Genomic DNA, 21024 nt, shown 5'->3' with positions numbered 1-21024 from the left:
AGTTACTGTAACAATTTAAGTTCTGGTGGAGCTGGTCTGATTCGATCCAGTCAACTAAAAGTTTAGAGAAGCCAAAGTCAACTTGATGCAGCACGTCTGGTCAGAATGTGTCATCGTCGACTTCGCCGGACTGATGTTTCCTGATACATATGCCACTTTTCAACATCTATTATGAGGCGTAGCCATGCCAACGAGAGATTTGTTTACACGTGGGAGCAGCTGGAGGAGCTTTTCAAGGCCAAACTAATGCCTGGAATAAGATCAAAATCTTTGACAGTCTGACTTGGAGATGTGACGGATGTAGGGCAGGGGCATAGCAGAGAATAAGAAGGGGAAAGTTTAGCTTTTCTTTCCCTGATAGTCACAGAGGTTGTGTGATGATTGACAAATCAAGAGGACAGAGCAAACACTGTGATGTGTAATATTCAGCTTTCAGACAATGTGAAAAGCCAGAAACTGCAGAGCAAGGGTTGGCTGTATTTGATGATCTTTGTACGCTGGATGCAAAAACATTGACTGTGAGTTTCCATTCAGATTGTCCACTGAGCCAGTTCACCTGTTTTTCTCCTCCTGAAGGTGACGTCATCAACCCGGCTGTTGCCAGGCCACAAACAAAACCCCAAAGCATACCTGGAAATCTCTAAAGATTTTAATCAAGCCTCAATCTCTGATACATTTAAACTTTCCTAAGGTTTGTCAACTCATTTCTTAATCATGCTTTTCTATTTCATTTTAGTTTTCCTTTTTTGTCCTTTTCCTCTTTAATTTAAGCAAGAATATGTATTCAATATTCAACATTAATGATTGAAGTACAGTAAAAAAAGATGATGTAAACTTATGACAACAGCAAAGCAAATCTGTATTAGAACCAACTTTATGTATCATTCAAAGATAAAAAAAAATTGAGTGAAATTATCACTGCAAATGCAAAAATATTTTAAACTGGTGATATGGTCATTTCTAATTGAAGAAAGTTGTTCTTCAGGTTCCAGCTGGTTATCACTACCACATATGCTTTAGATGCATCATAATCTACTAATGTTCTGTCATGAAACCTATTAAAATGCACTAAAAACACAAGTGTGTATGATCTTATAAATGAGATGCCTTTGACTGATGGTACTTTTCATCAGAATGCAAGTATCCATGAGTGCTGGTTCCACAAATACATGCACTGTTACAACCCTAGATTAAAAAAAAAAAGAAAATAAGAACTCAGGTTTTACTTTTATATTCCATTACATTCCTTTCGATCACCATAAACGCCACAAACTGGAACTGGAACCAACGCTGAATAAAAACAGGTTAATTAAAAGTCTGCAATGCAACAACATTTTATTTCCAAGCAGCTGAGGAGGCAATGACTGCACGCACGCATTGGCGCACATGCGGCTGGTGGAGCTCAAAAACTTTGAGGCCATAAAGTTTGACATATGGAATGGCGTGTTAATCAAAGACTCCACACTCCCAGCTGGAGCAGACACACTGGGAAAACATTCTGACATGCTTACTTGAGAATGTTCTTAGTAGTGTGTGTGTGTGCGCGTAAGGACACATCGCGCGTGTGTGCACAAGTTCCTCATGATATTGTCCTTTGAAGCGATGATGGTATGTGCGCCTGGTTATGTGTGTGAGCTAGTTTCACACTTACACTATAACTATTAGGAAGAAGAATCAAAAAGGTTCCATGCAATGAATGTCAACAAGGCAAACTTTGTGAAACAGACGTTAATGGTCATGTTCTAAAAATGTGTTCATCCTTTGGAACAATGATCTTCTGTGTAACTCTGTGCTGTGGTAATACAATTCGTTAGACCTAACGTAAAACTAAAGTTTCAACTTTACCTAGCCAAGAAAAGTACCATCGCACACAGTGAAAATAACATGTTATCTAAAAGTCTTAGTCATAATACCAAAAAGAAAAACCAGTTGAAGTGACAAAATGATTTCATAAGGAAGCAATTCTGGCTGTCCTGTAAAACACGGTGATTAAAATAAATGCTTAGGTTGCTTGCATTGTCCCCAAATTCCTAGAAAGGCAGATAAGTAAGTTGAGAAGATAAAATGGCTTATGAATGACAGACATGGTGAGCTGGGGTAGTACAGCAAGAAGAAACAAAGCCACATAAAAAGAAATGAAAGCAGAAGAAGAGCTCTGCAGACGGCAGAGAAACAAAGAGGCCTTCATTGTTTCTAATCTCGCTCACTAGTGAAAGGGATGATAGGATAATATGTTTGCTAATGGGGGAACAAATCTTTGGCGCTCAGCTTACATAACTGCTGACTGACTAATCATACATGCTGCCTGAAACACACACGACTGTCAGTCAGAACATTTCTCCCTTTGTGTGAGCTATGCTGTATAAAGAGATGAATAATCGTTTTGTTCTCACTATCTGACATTAAATCAGACTAAACTTTTCCTGTTTTACATTGGTAATAATTATGACAATTACTTCTTTTTGCTAAATGGCAGAATAATGAGGGTGAGAGTAGAGAAAACTGCTTAATTTCAGAAGTTTACATAAACTGATTATGTATTGTACATATGGCTCAAATTCACTCAAAAGGTTTAAACTTATTGTTATTAGAAGACTACAAAGCCAAAAATTGTTTGAAGGGATGGTAACATTAACTTGAGTAGACTTCCTAAGTATTCTGGTATTTAGCAAATATTAATAATTATGGTAATTCTATCCTGGCACATGAAAAGTTTGGTCTGATTTTAATGTCCAGCACAGGAAAAAAAAAAGTACAATTCTATTTAGTGTGCATATATATCTGGTTTCAAATGTACTAAGTTAAAAGTATTTACAGACTATAAATACATATAACTACATTGCCTAATGTACCAACTGATCTTCAGAAGATGACATTTTAATCATGTACAAGTATTGTGATGTTAAATACAAGCTAATACCAGAAGTAATTGTCAACTGTCACTAACTTCTCACACACTAGCACCAGATCTGCAAGAACATCTGACAAGCCAAAGAGCCAGCTGCTTGCAGTCTGAGAGGAGAGCAGAAATGAAAGGGTAGGAGGCTGAGAGGCGGCTCCATCTGCTGATCTGCGTCAGTCAGAGGCAGCACTGGCACATCTTGAGAAAGTCAACGTCCCTTACTCTCCGACTTCCCCAGTGCTTTACAGCAGATGGCATCAACTTATTCTTTAATTTGAAGATTGTTCTGCTTCTCTCTTGTGGTTTGCTGTAACTGTGATTTTAAATTACGGCAGATTATCAAAACTGTGCACCATGGTAACATGTTATACAAAACTCCGCCTTTCAATTCTGTTATATTCTCGGATTCTAAGCCGACTGATTCATGTCGACAGGCACTCTGGGTTTATTTGTGCAACTTTGCATTTGTCCAAGTCTACACTTTTGAGCATAACTGGTTCAAGTCGACAGTAAATGTATGAAAACCTCAAAGTCATAAAATATCATGGCTACAAGTGAAACAAAAAATAGAAAGGACAACAAAACAAAGACTAAAAGTAAGTTGCCAACTTGCTGCTTCATAAGTTATTATTGTAAAAAGATAATTTGCTTGGGAAAACCAGTTTAATTCTCTCCATGGGCAACCCTAAGTTTTGTTTCCAGAGTCAGCTGATGTCTTCAAATACATTAATATAATTTTAATTATAATTTTTGTCAAATAGTACCTGTGTAAGATGTTATATCTCATGGCCACTTGATCAAAACTGCAGAACAATCAAATAAATTTATTTAGCCATTTTCCATCTGTGTGTCCGATAGATCGATCCATCGATCCATCGATCCATCAATCCATGTCGCAGGAGAAATCGTACCTTTTACCATTCATCAGTTATTTTCTTTTCCCAGCATTCCCCTGTAGTTTCTTTCCAGTGGTTTACATGTTTTGATATAGATATTACATTGTACTAATAGAACATCAGTATGATTCCAGAACTCATGAGCTGCTTCAGAACAAGAAAGCGGACCCAAAAATCCTACTGCATGTTTACCCAAAACTTTCAAAAGGAATTCCTGTATGAATGATATTAATGGTATATGCTAACTATGCCTTTCAGAGAAAGCAAACAAGACGGCCAGTCAAATAAAATCTATTTCTTGCATGGCTTCATGAGATGATGTCAACTGCATTACATGGCTTGGCATTGCAAACAGCTTTGAGTATATTAAAACCTGATGCCTTATCGTCTTTTGCTAGGTATTTTTCTTGTGGGCCCGCAATCTGCCATGTCAAGCACTCAACAGCGTAGTTTTTGAAACTGTCCGGACTCATCGCATGTTGCAGACCAGTCGAGGCTCCTTCAGAGGCAGTGACAGGCAATCAGAGGCACGCTTGCCAACGCCAAGGGAGCATTGAAGACTGTCAGCTGATGAAAGAAAGGAAAAACTGTGTTTTGGGTTTGGTCCGTGTGGGCTCTAGCCAACAGGAAAGCGCCAGTGTTTTCCTCTCCATGGGGCATAATGGATTCTCTCCGCCAATGAAACCCTATTCCAGCTGGGACAGATGTAAGCATGATGAGAAGACGGCTAAAGAGAGGAGGGATATGAAAGAATACAAGCAGATGGTGAAGAAGGGAGGGATTGGTGAGGCTTGCCAGCTTTATGTTAAAAAACAAATGGGAATAATTCTTGGTTTCCAACTAGCCTCTAGACCACTGCTATATCACTGTATGCAACATGATCATGTTGCCCAGAGAGGTTACTATATCAACCAAAAACACAATGCAATACAAGCAGACAGGCCCCTGCCCCAATCATCAGTGTGTATCACTTCCTTGGCTAATTCTGGCAATGCCCAGCTCCTCGGCTTGAGTCTTCAACATTCAAGCAGCATTGACAGGCAGTGGTCACAAGGTTACAACAATGGCACTCATACATATTTAAAAGAAAGTCAAAGTTTCGTCCATCAAAACTGATTCAAAGTTGGCGTACACTGGGCTAAGAAAGACTTTGTACCTTCTCTCATTGTCATCCAAGTGAGCAAACAGCACATTCTTTGAGATGGCCTTGGCCAAGGCAGTCATAGTCTTGTAGTCCTTAGGAATCACCTGTATAGACAAAGACATAATTGCAGTTAAGTGGGCAACAACAACAAAGCACAGGTGGAACCATGAAACAAACTAGGGCAAACCAACTTCAAAAGCTGACCAAGATGAGTAATTAAAGAGCAGCACATTGGCAAACCCTAAAAGACATATCCCACACATGCATCTGAGTATTTTTGGGAATGCCCATCTGCTCTGCCATAACACTAAAATGTCACAGATCTTAAAAAAAATCACAAGAGACCTGAAATCATTCATAAAGCATGCATTTTTTTTTGTCCCAGACTGCAGTACATGTTCAAGCAAAGGGGGGAACGGCAACATCTGAAGCCACAACAAAGCAGCTGAACACAGAGGTCTGTGTTTATGGTATCTAACGTACATGTCAATTAGAAAAATTCTATAGAGAACACAAATAATATTGAAAACATAAAGAGGAAGAAAGTTTTACAAACCCAGTATCTTTTTAAGAGACCAAAGAGATGTAGACTAGTGTGTAAGTATGTGTATTTGCCTTTCATTCTAGGAAAGAGGAGGGGTTAGGCTGTAATTAAGTTAAGGCAACAGATGTCTCCACATGAAGACAACCACACTGCACAGTGTACAATATGCACACAAGTGCACACACAGCCACATCACACACAAATGAAGGAATACTACATTTGTATCATCTGTAGGACTACAAATATGACTATACAGCAGCCAGAAAGAGAATGATGCTGGTCAATGATGGAAACTGAATTGAGGAGGGACACACATTTTTAGGTTGGATTTTATATGCAGGAGATTATTAATTATGAGGATTGCTGGGGTTGTAGATTTCCAGGACAAGGCTTTTGCTCACCAAGATACATAGTTTTCGGACCAAAAGTGGAATCCACAGAACTCTCTGCGGCAATCAGCAGTGAAACTCTCATGTTACGTGCAGTAGAAGAAATACTGAGGCGGAGATTTTTTTTTTCTGTAACTGTGTGAAGCCTTGATGATGCACATCTCTCTTGCTTAAACTAGCAATAGAGCTTCCCCTGCTAGTGAGAAAGAGAGGGAGAGACACAACAAGGCAGGATATAAATATATAATTGCAATGAGCCAAAAAGCACTGTTTTACTGACTAAATCATCCCTGTTCTGGCATATTTTATTAGATGTGATAAATCCTGTGTTTAGTGACTGTGAAAGGATGTTCCACCACAGTCAATGTTCCACCATTTTTATCTTTGGCCACAGCAAAGTGCTGTGTGTTGAAAGCAGTATTCATTTTATACTGCTGCATAGTGCACGCAATGCAAATGAAAGACTTTCTGGGTGCAGAGCCACGTGGAGCCACTTGTGGTCTGAAAACTTCCCTAGTTCACAGAAGAAAAGCTCCTTTCTAGAGCCACTTGTGTCCTCTGCATTAACAGTGTTAGTTTTTGTGATGCAGCCTGAGGCCCCCAGTGGACATCGCTACAGAGGATACCTGTAGAACTTGTAGCAGAAGAAGAATCTGGAGGATGTACATTTCTAATTTAAACATTAGCTGGAATGTGTGTTTATTTGAGCTAATGTTGGATTAGCTTTTCTCTTTTGTTCTGTCTAAATGGACTGAATCACTTCCATTTAATTGGCTGATTTGCTATTTGTGTAAATAGACACTTTCAACAAGTGTAGCCAATATAGTGGCTGGTGTATGTACATCGCATCCATGTGTGTGCAGGTAGAAACCAATAAGGTTTAAAACTGTAGTCTGCTGCTTTTCCTGCTTGGTGAGCACCTTGTGCCCTCCCAGCGACAGCTCTATTTTATAAAAACCTACAACAAAAGCTTTTTGTTTCTTTTTTCCTCATCAGAAATGTTCAACACATTTTGGTTTTAGCAATGAGACACGCAGTCTGAGCTGTTCAGTCTCAAACCCCGACTGAGGGGAATCTCTGCATTTTAAGACAGTCCGCTTTTTATGGCAAAACCATTTTAATCAGATGAGCAGAGTTGCTGATTGTTAAAAACCAACATGGAGTTTCACACTGGATCTGGCTTCGTGTTCTAATTTGATTTTGATTAACTTTCCTCTGATGGGCTTGTTGTGTAAGTTAAAGACACGCAATAAATTGTCCATAAAATGCCACTGATGTGGCTTTGTGTATTGTGTGTTGAGGTATACATTTGTGAGAATGTGAGTCTATAAATGGGAGGAGAGAGGCGTAGAAAATACGCTAGCTGAAGATAAAGGCGGGGCTTTCACAGCAGCACATGCTGTGCCAGCAAGACACCTTAGACCGAGAACTGCTAATGTATGTTGGCGCAGACGCATACCTCTCTCTGTCTCACACACACACACACACACACACACACACACACAATGTGCACTTCACTGGTCCTGCAATTACTATGTGGTGATGTCGGCTTATGCTGTAATGTCATTACCTCACAATTCATGTCAGGTTAACTACAATTTAGAAAGTGAAGGACTCTACGTTTCACTGTGCATATGTGCAGGTGAAAGAATGTGTGTGTGTGAGACATGAGTAAACATAAAATATAATTTCTGCAAAAAGTACAAGCTACAAAAGCCTCAATGAAAATATGGACATATAATGCTGAAAAAAGTGCTAACGTTTCTTTCATTTGTGTGTGTGTGTGTGTGTGTTCATTAGGGCTGTTGTAAACATATTTTGGTAATATCGATTATTCTTATGATTAATCAAGTAATCAGACAAAAAAAACAATTGAAAAAATAAAATATTGGTAAATCTAACATTACAGCATTTCGGAATCAACTTCAATCCAATTTTTCATATTTGAGCCTCCCTAACAATTACTTTTCTGTAGTTTAGAAAATTAACCAGTAACAATCTAAGTTCACTCACTTTCTAAGTTAACCTGAAGAAAAGTGCAAATTACTTGAAAATTGGACATTATGCTGAGGGAACTGAGCAACAACTCATAGGTGGAAGTGAAAGCACTGCCCAACACAAATAATAACTCGGCCGGAACAAGATGTGCTAATTAATAAAACTTAATTTAATGAAGCTTCGAGGCATATACATTTTCCTTGAGGAATTTTAATAATCGAGGTACTCGAATCATTTGAGGAATCGTTACAGCCCTAGTGTTCATGTGTAACTAGAAGATCAAAATACAAGTAAAAATTTTTGAGAACAGCCCTATTTTAATTTACTTGGAGCAAAAGCCTTCCGATTAAAATGCGTTTTGGCTTTAGCTACAATTTAGTCATCTGCAAGTTTTATAAGACTATGGATATCTGGGAAAACAAATAAATTGTTATGCATTTCGGTCTGTTATCCACACAAAAACTAATATCACTTGAGATCATTATTATTAGATCTTAGACCAAAGTGAAGTTTTAAGCAAACTCTATATTTGTGCTTGCATGTGTACATGGCAAAATGGAGAATTAGGGTCCCGTGCATTTCAGTCTGCGACAAATAACGTGCCAATATATCCACATGCTTGCTCTTGCTTGACAGCGTTGTTTTATTAACTTTATATTGAAATACACTATTTAAAATTAGTTCAATCTATATATCTGACCACACAACTGAACCTCCTGGTGCCATGCTTAAATGATTGACCGATAAAAGTTTTAGCTTTGTGCTACACTGCCCCCTATCCATTTGGCACATTTAAAACAATGCTCAGGGTGGATTTGGGTGGGTTAATGTAGATGAGAACTTTTCTGAGACCAATCCGTGTGCAAGGCTGTTTTTTTAGGTGGCTGTTTTTTTTGTTTTTACAAAGACCTGGGTATGTGTATACAAGGCCCTCCATCATTTCTGTACCACTTTATTCATAGAAAAATCTCTGTTACTTTCATCATAGTTCTAGATACTCTATCAGTTTTTATTCCCCTTTCAAATACTGTCACATAACACCCTAAACATTTCAGTTTCTGCATCAGATTCAGCTGAGTAACATATTTCTGAAATCAAATGGATTTGTCATGCCTGCTCTAATTGTGCACAAACCTGAATATTGCTGTTCACAAATACTCTCTAACCAATCTGGAGCTATTTTGCAAGTTGTGAAGATGTGTGCCACAAAATATCTGCAGCTGCAACTATTTTAAGGTTTTTTATTTGCAAAAAATAAATACATACATGAATAATATGCTCACAATCACTAATTATGCATTACTTTTTGTTAGCCTATCCACTAAAAAGTCACATAAAATCCAAACAAAATCCATTAAAGATTGTGGCTGCAAAGTGTCTTGCCAAACAGGCATGAAGGCACTGTAGCTGCATTGTTAAATAAGTGCTGACAATGTGATGCAAATGTAAACGGTCATAAAAAAAAGTGATTATGAAATGCAGATACAGTGTCAGCGTTGGTCCCGCAGATTTGTTCAATAGAACACTCACCATCTGTGCAAATAAATTCAATAGAATTTATTTGCACTCATGTGTCCAATTCTGTTCAGTGACGGCTTTCATAAATTTCACCCTGATTCTTCATCTACTGCCATTCTGCTTTTTTTTTTTTTTTCCCCCCATCAAGATGGTAAGTTGGAGGTTTTGAGCTGATGTGTAATCTGACCTTGCGTACGTAGCTGACAGCATCCTCCTCGGTGTACACTTCCGCGCTGACTCCTCCCCTGCGGCGGCGGGCCTTGACGACCGGGTTCGGAGGAGGAGGAGAAACCTCATCGTCGTGAGAGTCTGACTGGCTGTTAGATTTCTGCCGTGCCATGATCTGCTTGCATTCTTCCTGTAAAATGAAAGAGATAAAGATGTTAAGCAGCCACCGGCTTCAGTGCCTGAACAGGAAAAGAAAATGCAAGCAGGCATCGTCCCACTTTAAGATAAAGCACAACAGGCAGCAAAGACATCAGAGGAGACCCAGGAGGCATGAGGCTGGCTGCGTTTCCAAACCCTGAACACAGCGGGTGATGAGTTATTGACTACTTTCTTGATTAAACCATTAGCATGCGAACTCAATAAAGGCTCTGTAGCTTTGACAAAATGAGAGTGCTTCAAGAATGGGATAATGCCGTCTGCAAAAGCAAAAAAAATAAATAAACTGACCGCAGCTATCACATTAAAGTGAAATTTAAAGGAGTAAAGATCAAAACTTTTAATGTTTTGCCACAATTGGAATTTATTTTTTTGACAATATTAAGTGTACCATCCAATTGCAGTTGCCTGTTCAATCTTTTTAAGCTAAGGAATCTAAGCTACTATTTGTGCCTCCAGGCCAGTAGATGGCTCGTATCTGACTTCTCATGCATGGAGTTAAAACTCCAGAGTTTCATAGCTGGGTTTGTATAGAATAACCTTACTTTTTAAACATGCTTTTATGGTTTCTGGACATCATATTTGGAGCTTGATTTGATTAAAATCAAGATTCAGTTAGGATTCAAAACAACTGAGACGGGCTGAAAGATATGGCTGAAAAACATCAAGATATAAGCATTTCATATCAGTCGATATCAATTACTATTGACTGGTTTTTGTTTTAAATATCCGAAATCCTACCAAACTGCTGGCGTTACCTGTACACTTTCCCTCAGTTTTTACTGCATGCTGTTGACGTTCATTTTTAAGCAGTTAAGAAGAACAGTGCGAAAACCTTAAAGTGCTGGTTACCTAGGTTGTTGCTAGGTAACCAGAATGCAAGTGAGTTAGTTCCTCACCTGCAACATTGTTAGTTACAAATGTTAGTAGTAGATTGTGAGTGATATCGCTAACTGAAAGTGGGGCCCCTGAACGCATTCTGCAAAGGCCTTGTGTAATCTTGGCACGGCTCTGGGTTTCTTTCTCAGGCAGGCAAGTCTTAAGACAAAATAATCTGGTAAAAAGTGTTACAGCAAAGCTGATGTAATTAAAAACCTCATATACAACAGAGAGAGCTACAGTAGGAAGAAAAACACATTTTCCAAACTGAGAACAAATGTTAATGTTTGGTCAGCAAAATATGGAGATGTGTTGGAAGGGAATGAATAACTGATGAATGCGGTCGGGCAAAATTCGTTCTCCAATTTGTCTTTTGTCAAGGTTCCCGTCAACAAACACAGAAGCCAGTTTTACCCTGAATGTGGCTATATTTCTGATCATGGCTCATGTTCTGTTTGAAAGAGAAAATTAGAGCAACATGCTGTGTCCAAACCACAGGAAACTGCATCTTCAAGCAGGGAATCTTTCTTTCTAATTTTAGCTTTTTAGAAAACTAACCTTAAATAATAAATAAGTTTAACTGAGCTTAGCTGAACCTTATTAAAACGGAGTCAACAACATTTGTAATTTTACTGTAAGCAATCACAGACAATGACTGAATAAATATTTATATAAGTGGAACTAAAACAAGTATATTTCGTCATCTGTAAGGTAATTGTTGAAAAAATCTAATATATTTTTATGCAGAACTGGGCAAACGTCTCCTTTCACTCCTGACATCTCATTGCAGTCATATGTTATGTAAATACATCCATTTTTTTTTTTCTTCCTGCATACAGAAAATGTACTGTGGGTTATATTATGGTCTGGTTCATCAGGTCTTCAGGCTTCCTGTTGGCTTTTCAAAGGTTTTATTTCAGTTTTAGCTGATTTTCACAAACTGTAACATTAATCAGCTTTCATCGCTTTATGCATAATATTATTTGAATTTAGTAACATGATAAATTGACAAAGCAGATCATTTTGAAGGCTACAAACAGCGAGACGTGCAAGATGTGAGGAACAAACATGTTAAAAAGCTGTTTTTGCTTGAAATAACCTCATTATTCAGAGTTTTTCACAGCATGGTACCCAAGTTACATCTCAACTTGAGTACATTTTTGTCACGACACACCTTATCTATAACTGTGATGAAACTGTAACATTTTACTAAAAGTTCTCACACCATCACCATTACAAAGCACCCATTCCTTTCATGAGTATCTACCTAACCAATTAAGCTTAAAAACGATCAATTTGTTGAATCTGGCTTATTGCTATTATGAATGATGCATTCTTACCATTGCCAAAACACTTCTATCCAATTGTATGCCTCATTCAGACACAACCTTACTGTTCAACAGAGGCAGAGGAGCGGAAGGAAAGAAATAGAGAGGAAACAGACAACTTATGTAAATTTGAAAACACCACAAGAGATTAAATCAGAGACAAGACACTTTTTAGATCTGTGTTTAAATTCTGTGAAAAAAAAAAAATGTCCCAGTTAGAAAGTCAACAAGGAATTCGTTAGCTTGCACTGTGACCCAGTCTTTGAAATAGTACCCAACTAATGAATTAATCACAGAATCGCTCAGTTTCACTGCCTGTCCCATCTGAATTTAAGTGTTACTCCTCCCAGATTTACAAACACGAATGAGAGAGGCAAGCAAAAATACTCCTAAGCACACACTTTCACGTGCTTCTTGCTTACGCACAATCGTGAACCTGAGAGAACACAGCCTGCAGGATGAGGGGACAATAACACAACTCTCTCTCTCCCTCGCCAACACATGCACAGGCAGACTGCAGAGGGAGACGGCGATCACACAAACACCGTTCAATTAGGACGACAACATCTGCAATCAAGTAACTTACTGCATCCGTAGGAGAGTTAATATAAGAAGAAAAAAAAAAGAAAAAAACATGCATGAAAACATGAATCTTTCAGCTTCACATTCACAAGCACTCGCCGGAACGATTCTGAACATGTTTACCTAGTGATAAAACTCAGGTAGCAAACTCCACGCTAGGTTTGTCTTCAGAGGCATTTACCATGGCATGTAGGGCCCCTGGTCAGGCCTGCTGTGTGTCCCCCGGCAGCATCAAGTATCACCGTGCGTTCATGGGAATCAGCACACATGGACTTCCATCTTATACACACCTGACACACATGCCACAGTGCATCAGCATCCTCCCGTTAAAAGCACAGGCAAGCAGCAATAATCCAAGCTGGGCTGCGTGAGACGAAGAGACAAAGAGCGACGGAGAGCCTCCGGTCCCCACGGCGAAGAAAATATGATCACAGCAAAAAAAGAGCCCGACTTCCCATCGCTGCTGCAGCACAACTCCGTGTCGCTTGCTTTCTGCCCTCTGTCTGGCTCTCTCGCTCTCGCACTCACAATCAGGTGGCGCAGTGAGCGGGCGCTTCTTGCTGCCCTCCGTCACTATGACAACTGGGTGCTGGAGGAGTCAGATCGGGAAGACACAGCAGCTCGGAGATGCGCTCACGTTCGCTCGCACACGCACAAGTCCTTCTGACGCCTGGTCTGCAAAATCTCTCTGATCCAAGTGAGTCAGTTAGCAGAGCGGGAAACGTCACTTCTCCTCGGCACGCACTTCTGTTCGGACCAAATGGTGCGTCTGCATGTTGAGCACCACATTCTCTCACTTCCGAACCTCCTCTTTATGCCAGAAACTTCTTCCTGACCTGCCTATTGATCTCCACAGCCTTTCCTCTCAGATCAGATGGTCCGATAATACAGATAGTTATCCACCAACACTCTAAAGCTCATTTACTTCCGCCAGTTATTGGTAGGTCAAATAAAACAAACAGAAATGATATTTTGCCATTTGTCCTTGTTCAGAACTGGAACCTTTTTACAGGAAAAAAAAAACTGATCAGAAAAAGCTCTAATTTTGTAAATTTCAGATTAGAGATGCATTTCAATGGATTGGATTAGCATAGCGTTGCAAGGTTGTATTTTATAGCTTCCTCACACTGACTGATATACCCAAAATTCAGTTTCTTTAATAAGCACATTATTGGATATGATGTTTTTAATTTTCCCCTTGAAAACACATAAATACCAACGTACTGGTACTTGAGACGGTGTGGGCTGGAAAACATAATCAGCATCTCTAAACCTATCAGTAGAGAGAAGCATAAAGAGCTCTTAACTTCCTGGGTTACAGATGTTCTATCAAGGGGGCTGTTATGCATTTATTGTTTATGCTGCTTTTTCTACAACACTTTTTCCTTCCAGTTAACCTTCCATTAATGTGCTTGGATACAGCACTCTGTCAGAAGCAAGATACTTCAACTGTGACCTTTTGTGGTTTTCCCTCAACGACAGTCTGCTGGACAACCGTGAAGTCAGCAGCCTTCAGTATGATTGTGTCGGGCATAGCATAACATTTCTGAATTAAAAATACGTTTTTTATTGATTTAATGTAACGTTCTAATATTCACTCATAGGCATCTAAATTACAAGAAATAAATTACTAAAATAATTGAACTTTTTAATGGTATTAATGGTATTCTAACTAACTGAGATGCACGTGCATTCTTTGACGCATGAATCGGGATAATCCAGCTTTATTTTCCATTAGATTCAAAACTAACTCCTTCTAAAAACAACCAACCTGCCCCACATTTCATATTCCTTTTAAAGCCTACGTCTGATTTCATCTGTGAATTAAAGCAGAAACTTTCCTCAAATATGTTGGTATGAGTTACAGAATATTGGAGCATGCAATCAACTCCTCAAAGAAAGCCAAAAATCGGTATCAGACGGGAAGAGCTGATGTGCAAGTTTCCACACAGTAGGCTACAGCTGCAGAGATGGTTTCTGACTGTTTCTTTCTGCAACAGCAATCAGGCTAAGTCATTTTAGAGCAAACAATATGAACAGCAAGATAAAAAGAAATGACAATCTGTGTAGGTTTTGCTGTTGCTTTCATAAGAAGAGCAGCACTAGAGTGTTAATGTCATCCCTTCGGTCCTGCTTCGTTTTCAGCTAAAAGAAACCGCGCCATTGCCCTACATTAGGCTCTCTCCTTTCGTCTGTACTCTGCTCTTTCTGCGTCATCATCTGCAGCTGCGTGCCAGACAAGAGAGGACGGGGCTAGGAGAAAGACGTTAGGCGACAGAGGACATAAGCACAACCAGTGCTAAATAATAAAATAAAAACTCTCTTAAAAGTGGGCTTTCAATCAGCAAGAAAGCATAAAACACACAAACCCAACACCCTCACACAATCGCTCTAAAAAAGTCACTCTTGTTAAAACCATCATCTTTGCCACTTAGAACCAATTCATGGATGATGAGGCTTATTAAAATTAATATATTCTGCTCCGTTCGTTCCCTGAATCAATTTGCACCCAACAGACGTAAACAAAAGTTATGACTGACTCGTTTTAAAAGCCGCGACTAACAATTAATAATCAGCACGAGGACCCTACATGCACAAGAACAAAAAGCATTCAAATCATCAACGCAGATTAGTTAGCGCTGGCCATAAATACTTGAAAAGACAAGTCACTCTAAAAAGTTAATTTCTGATCACAGAGAGGGAAAAAAAAAAAAAGTACGCAACCCTAAGTGGTTACCTTCCGTTTACCTCCTCCAGCGTCATCCACAGTTTCACTCTGGGACTGCTGGAGTTGAAAGTATGTGAGTGAACCAAAAACAAACACTCACACATACACACACACACAAATGCATGCACACACACACACACACACAATCACATGCAGGTAATGAAGCATGCAGGGGCTGATCCACCGGCGGAGCTAACAGTCTACTCATCATTCTGTTCCACACCATTACAGCACCACAATGGGCCGAATTTTCACTGCTGCGTTGGCTCTGACAGCGCTGGTGATGTTCGTTCTCTTCGGTCTTTCAGTTCACAACGAACTTGTCTCCCTGCGCAGTGTATGTATATGAAATCTCAAAAATTAGGTTTCAAATTACCTATATCTGAAATGTGCTGACAGGCGTAAGTGGACTAAATAGAAATAAAACAACAAAACGGCTCAATAAGAGCTGATTTCCCTCCACTACACAGGTCTGCTGAGAAAACAATACAAATTACTTTTTGAAAAAAAACAAACAAAAAAAAAAAAAAACAAATGAGTCTGAAAAATCCCAGGAGAAATTACTGCTGGTTTTGAACATTGTTTACCTTTCTATAATCAGTTTGGCAGAATTCCTCTCTCTCTCTCTCACACACACACACACACACACACACACTCACAAACCAGGAACTAACAGAAGAAAAATGGCAAGAGGCAATGGACAGATGAGAAAAGACAAAGAAGGACCACCGTGGAGACAGAAGCCGAGGGGTCCTGTATAACTTTAGGGGCCTTCAGGTGAGCCATGGAAGAGGATGTTTGGCTTCGGGTCACTGCATGGAACCAGGGGTAATTTCACAAACTACTCTGCTCAAAGTGCAGTGATGAGCGTGGATACATTCCTTCACTGAGAACTATAACTTACAAAGTCCTTTTGGGTAACATACTGCTTATGATCTTAACCTGACCTCACAAGTTTACATCAGTGGCACTGAAACCAGCTGAAACTGTATTCCCAACCGTCGCACGGTTTCATATTTCGCTACATTACAGCCCTCATACTTCAGCGTATTTTATTATGATTTTATGGGATGAACCAACACAAAGTGTGGCATAATCCCGGAGTGGAAGAAAAATATTACATTGTTTTTTGGTTTTTTTATTTTGTGCATTTGTATTTAGCGCCTTTTCACTCTCACACACCTAAATAAAATTCAGCATCACTATTTAGCTGCTTCGCTTTTTTTGTCTTACAAATGCACATCTAGTTTGAGTCCATCTATGTATAATGCGGTATAGATGCAGCTGTTCTGTGAAGTCTTAAAAGGTTTGTTGGAGAACATTGGTGAAAAAACTGCATCATGAAGACAAAGGAAGTAACTTTAAATTTCTTGAGGAAAAAACGAAGCAAAAAGTTGCTCTGGTCGATCAGACCAAAATTACTTTCCTACATCCAAAACATTTATGAAATAAACTATGTGTTACGTTATTGTTCTTCTGTAGCAGTTCTTCTTATAGCGGTTTGCAATGGTATATCACATATAACCCAATAGAATATATTAAAGTTTGTGGTTGTTCCTTGATAAAATTCAAAACAGCAGCAAAAATAGATAGCTGATACAAAACTTTCAAGAATCTCCAGATCAGCTGCCTTTAAAGGGACGGGTTGATTTGTTATGATGGGTTCTTGGCGACGGCAGAATGGCTGCCAGCCCAAGGCATCTTCTCATTATACTGAAAAAGTGACGGCAGCAGCTGATTGACTGACACAACGAGGGAATCCATCTAATGCAATCTCACAAGCAGTCTTAATGCAGCAGAGTTGCCACTCGACATGATGCATTATGCAGAAAAATTACTTTTCTGCTCCCTTCTCTTCAGCTCACTTGGCAAAATTTCACTTCTGTTTACTTGAATCTGATTGTACTTAATATTTTAGCATAATTTTTGCACACATTAAAATGGATGGGTGGAAATTATCATTACATATCAATTAAAAGGCTAAAATGATTTTTCTTTAATATTTATACCTATAAGAAAATATGAACTATTCTCTTTTTGTTTCATTTTTTATTCCTAATGGTTACATAATCACAAATTTGTTTCATGCTTTACTCCCAGCATTATATATATTTTTAATCTTCATCAACCATCTTCCTATCTCTCTGCCTTCAGCATTTCAAAACTTCTTTCTCCATTTTACCTTCATTTCACCTTATGGAAGTAAAACTGAAACTTACTTCGTCTCAAATCAAGACGGAAAGAAACACATTTGAAATCTGTTTCATTTGAGTAAGGCTCCAAATTAATTAGTTGTAACTTACACAAGCACTGACGAGAGTGACACACTTTGTCCTGTTTTAACCTCTCCTACACCTGCTTCAGAATACATTTCAAATTACATTGCATATACTGTGCTGGCCAGATTTATTGGTGACCCAAGTGAACACGAATAAAAAGTTCTAATTTGAATCTTTTATTGATTATGTTGTCTTTTCTTCAACTCGTCTCATTGTTTTTTTTTGTTTTGTTTTTTTTTCCAGGATTTGGGTCTGGTGGCTCAGATGGTCACAGAATAGGGCTGGATTTGTGTCTAGTGAATCAATTCTGTGTTGATTCACTCATGTGTTTCAGAGCACTGTCCTCAAGAAGACTATAAAATAAAAAAGTAATTTCAAGAGTTTGTTATGCATCATAGACGGTTCCAAGTACCTTCAGCATCATGTATCCGCCACTGAACTTATCCTCAACCATACTTGGCATGAAGTTCTTTCCTACATCATTATCTTTTACATCACACCAGAAACTTTTGGGGTGCTTGTTGTTAAAAAGATTGGTGTAGACCTTTTTTTTTTGTTGTTGTTGTTGTTGTTTTCCCCAAAATACACAATCCCACTGAAGCAAACTCCACATGTCTGCATTGTGGACAGAAAAGGATTTTACCAGGCATTCCTCACAAACAATTGCTGTGAGACTTTGTGACTCCAAGAGGCTGCTTTAACAGTTCCCTAACACTGAGCTTTGGTGATTTCTTCACATCACTCTCACTGTGTGAATTATGGGTCTTTCCCCTGTGTAGCTGCCAGGGACTAAAAGAAGCAGGCTTTTGTTTCAGTTCGTATTTATATCCGAGAGGCAAAAAGTCGTGGGTTCCTCATTATGAGTTCCTGGAAATGTCAATAACCTTAAAAAATTGAAGCATAAATGTAGAAAAAAAATGCTTTGACTATATTTATTGTTGAGGGTTTGTGTAAGGAATATTAGAAAAAAACAACAACAAAAAAAAACAAATAAACAATCATTTCTCAACATAACATTTTTTCCAAACCAAATACATGGACTCAAACTGAAGGTTGGCAATTTTCTCATTTTGTGTGAGATTCTGAATTTATTTTAAGGTTTTTTTACACACGTGCCAATAAATGCAGTTCTCTCTGTATTCCATAGCTTTCAAAGACCTCGTCTTATCAGAAAGACACCAAGTGTTCTTCATAATAAATCTTAATAATGATGTAAATCGACATTTCTTATGCACAACCCCAAACACCACTAAGATCCCAGAAGGAAACTATAAAACCTGCAGACGCCAAATGCCAGAGAACATCTGTAATGCAAGCTGCTCAATGGGCGACACATTCACAAACACCATTATAGTTTCAGCAGACGCAAGCTGTTGCAATTACTGTTGTGCAACATACATTTAACCATCCAATGCAGATGGTGAGAGCAATCATCTATGCACAGATGAAACTTCTGTTAATCACTAATATAGCTCTTTAAAACTAATCCTGTCAGACGAGAATTCGGTTATGACAAAAACAAATATTGCTTTGTGTTTTTAGGCTAAACTGATTATGTCAAAAAATGAGGGGCTTGCTTCTCTGCAGTCAGAGCCAGACAGAACACACTGAGCTGATAGACACGATGAGACCAGAACACCCATCTGAAGCCTCTATTGTATGCACAAAAGGCATCATTACCATGCATAAATGGGCAGGAAGAAAGGAACCGAGATGCCTGTCATTTACACATTTACTCTGTAGGCGTGCTAATGTACGAACGCAAAGGTTAAAAATAAAGTACCTACTGTGACAATCAAGACAGAAACAGAAGAAAAACTAAGACAGAGAAAGAAAAAAACAACAACAATTATGTATATCGGTAAAATACGCATGAAGGAGAAGGTTCTGAGAGTGGATAATGGAGAGACCAAAACGAATAAGGCTGCATGCGCTGTATGAATCTTTTCAGGAGGAAAATGAGGTTGGGTTTGACAAAAGAACAGAAAGATTACACCCAGGCAATCGAATTTGCACACAGAGAACCCTGACCAGATTAGGGAATAAACTTTGTGAACACAGGGTGGATCTACAGTCTATCTATCCTCTCCTGTTGCCTTGGTTACCGCCTGTAGTGGGCGAGGAGTGCTGACAGAGGTGGCCCTGAGAGAGGGAAGTATCACGCAATCAAGAAAGATTAAAAAAGAAGGATGTTCAAAAAAAATTTTCCCATGTTGTATTTTGGAGCTGAAAGAAGCGTCTTCTTGAGGAAAAAATCCAATAAAGTCCAAAACCAGGAATTCTGGCAAAAGTTTAAAATTTTGCATTTTCTCAAATGGCCCAATGTTTGCACAAGAAATCGAAAAAGATGAATCATAAAGATTATGATCTTGAAATAAAATGCTGGTTATAAATCAGAGCTGTAGGAAAGAAAAACATTAAGCCTCTTAAAAAAAAGCTGGGGCACCATCAAAGCGTGCATGGCCTGTTTCAGCTCCGCCAGTGATTGGCCTCACAATATTAGCCCAGATTTGGACTGGTTGACCGCAATCAGGTTGAGCTTCTGTTGACCGTACAAGGCTAGAAAAAGAACAGTTTTTATTCCAACTGCTTGTACGGTTCAATTAATTCAAACAGCAAGCACTCTGTAGCACTCTGTTTCATATTTAAACTAAAAAGAGAGTGCTGCGATCTTGCACGAAGAGTTACAGGTATCACTTGCAACTTACTGTTAAAAGTCCTGTTGTGAAAATATGGATTCATGGCAGGACTGCATGGCGCAGTTGGTACAACTATTGCCTTACTACAAGAAGGTTCTGCGTTTGAACCCTGCCCTGGAGGTTTTCTCAGTTTGCATGTTCTCCCTGTGCATATGTGGGTTTCCTCCCACAGAGCAAAAACACATGCGACCAGTTCAACTGGTTTATTTTTTTTAGCACTGACCCATCTTTCAAGTACATAATCCGAATTACCATTAATGTGCAAGTGACAAGTAAACGTCTCAAAGTGTATATGCCACCTATCCTCATAGCTTCCATCATGTACAAAACAAGTACAAACAAGTTCATTAATGTGCTTTCCAGTATTTCCCTAAACCATAAAGGATATCAATTACTAATTTTGTCCAGTTTACAATTTTCATCACACTGACAATATCAAATCTGCAAAGACCTGCAAACATGCAGTATTTGTCAGACTAATATATATATATGTATATATATATAAAAAAATAAAGGGAACATTTCACTTTAATTTTGTGTGTGGCTCCAAATCCAGGCCTCCATTGGTTAATAAATTTGATTTCCATTTTGTGTGATTTTGTTGTCAGCACATTCAACTTTGTACAGAACAAAGTATTCAATGAGAATATTTCATTCATTCAGATCTAGGATGTGTTATTTGAGTGTTCCCTTTATTTTTTTGAGCAGTGTATATTAAGTTGTCTTCTACTTAATAGAAGTAGAAGACAACTTA

The 21024-nt window shown here is 38.7% G+C and overlaps 1 protein-coding gene across 5 annotated transcripts in view; it reads right to left on the bottom strand.

Moving 5' to 3' along the window:
• prkar1b (protein kinase, cAMP-dependent, regulatory, type I, beta) overlaps positions 1-21024 on the bottom strand; it is a 68207-nt gene that overhangs the window by 41467 nt on the left and 5716 nt on the right. For 2 of the 5 annotated variants that reach the window (XM_007556408.2, XM_016673544.1), the window contains 2 exons: positions 9579-9749; positions 4955-5046 (listed from right to left, as the gene is read on the bottom strand). In XM_007556408.2, coding sequence (XP_007556470.1) covers positions 4955-5046; positions 9579-9749 — 263 coding nt within the window. Of the gene's footprint in view, positions 1-4954; positions 5047-9578; positions 9750-10533; positions 10635-12687; positions 13202-21024 lie in introns of those variants that run through there. The other 3 variants (XM_007556409.2, XM_016673542.1, XM_016673543.1) reach the window with 3 other exon arrangements.

The sequence above is a fragment of the Poecilia formosa genome, unplaced genomic scaffold (genome assembly GCF_000485575.1).
Source record: "Poecilia formosa unplaced genomic scaffold, Poecilia_formosa-5.1.2 Scaffold78, whole genome shotgun sequence".
Classification (NCBI taxonomy): Eukaryota; Metazoa; Chordata; class Actinopteri; order Cyprinodontiformes; family Poeciliidae; genus Poecilia; species Poecilia formosa.
This window is presented reverse-complemented; position numbering and strand designations above follow the sequence as displayed.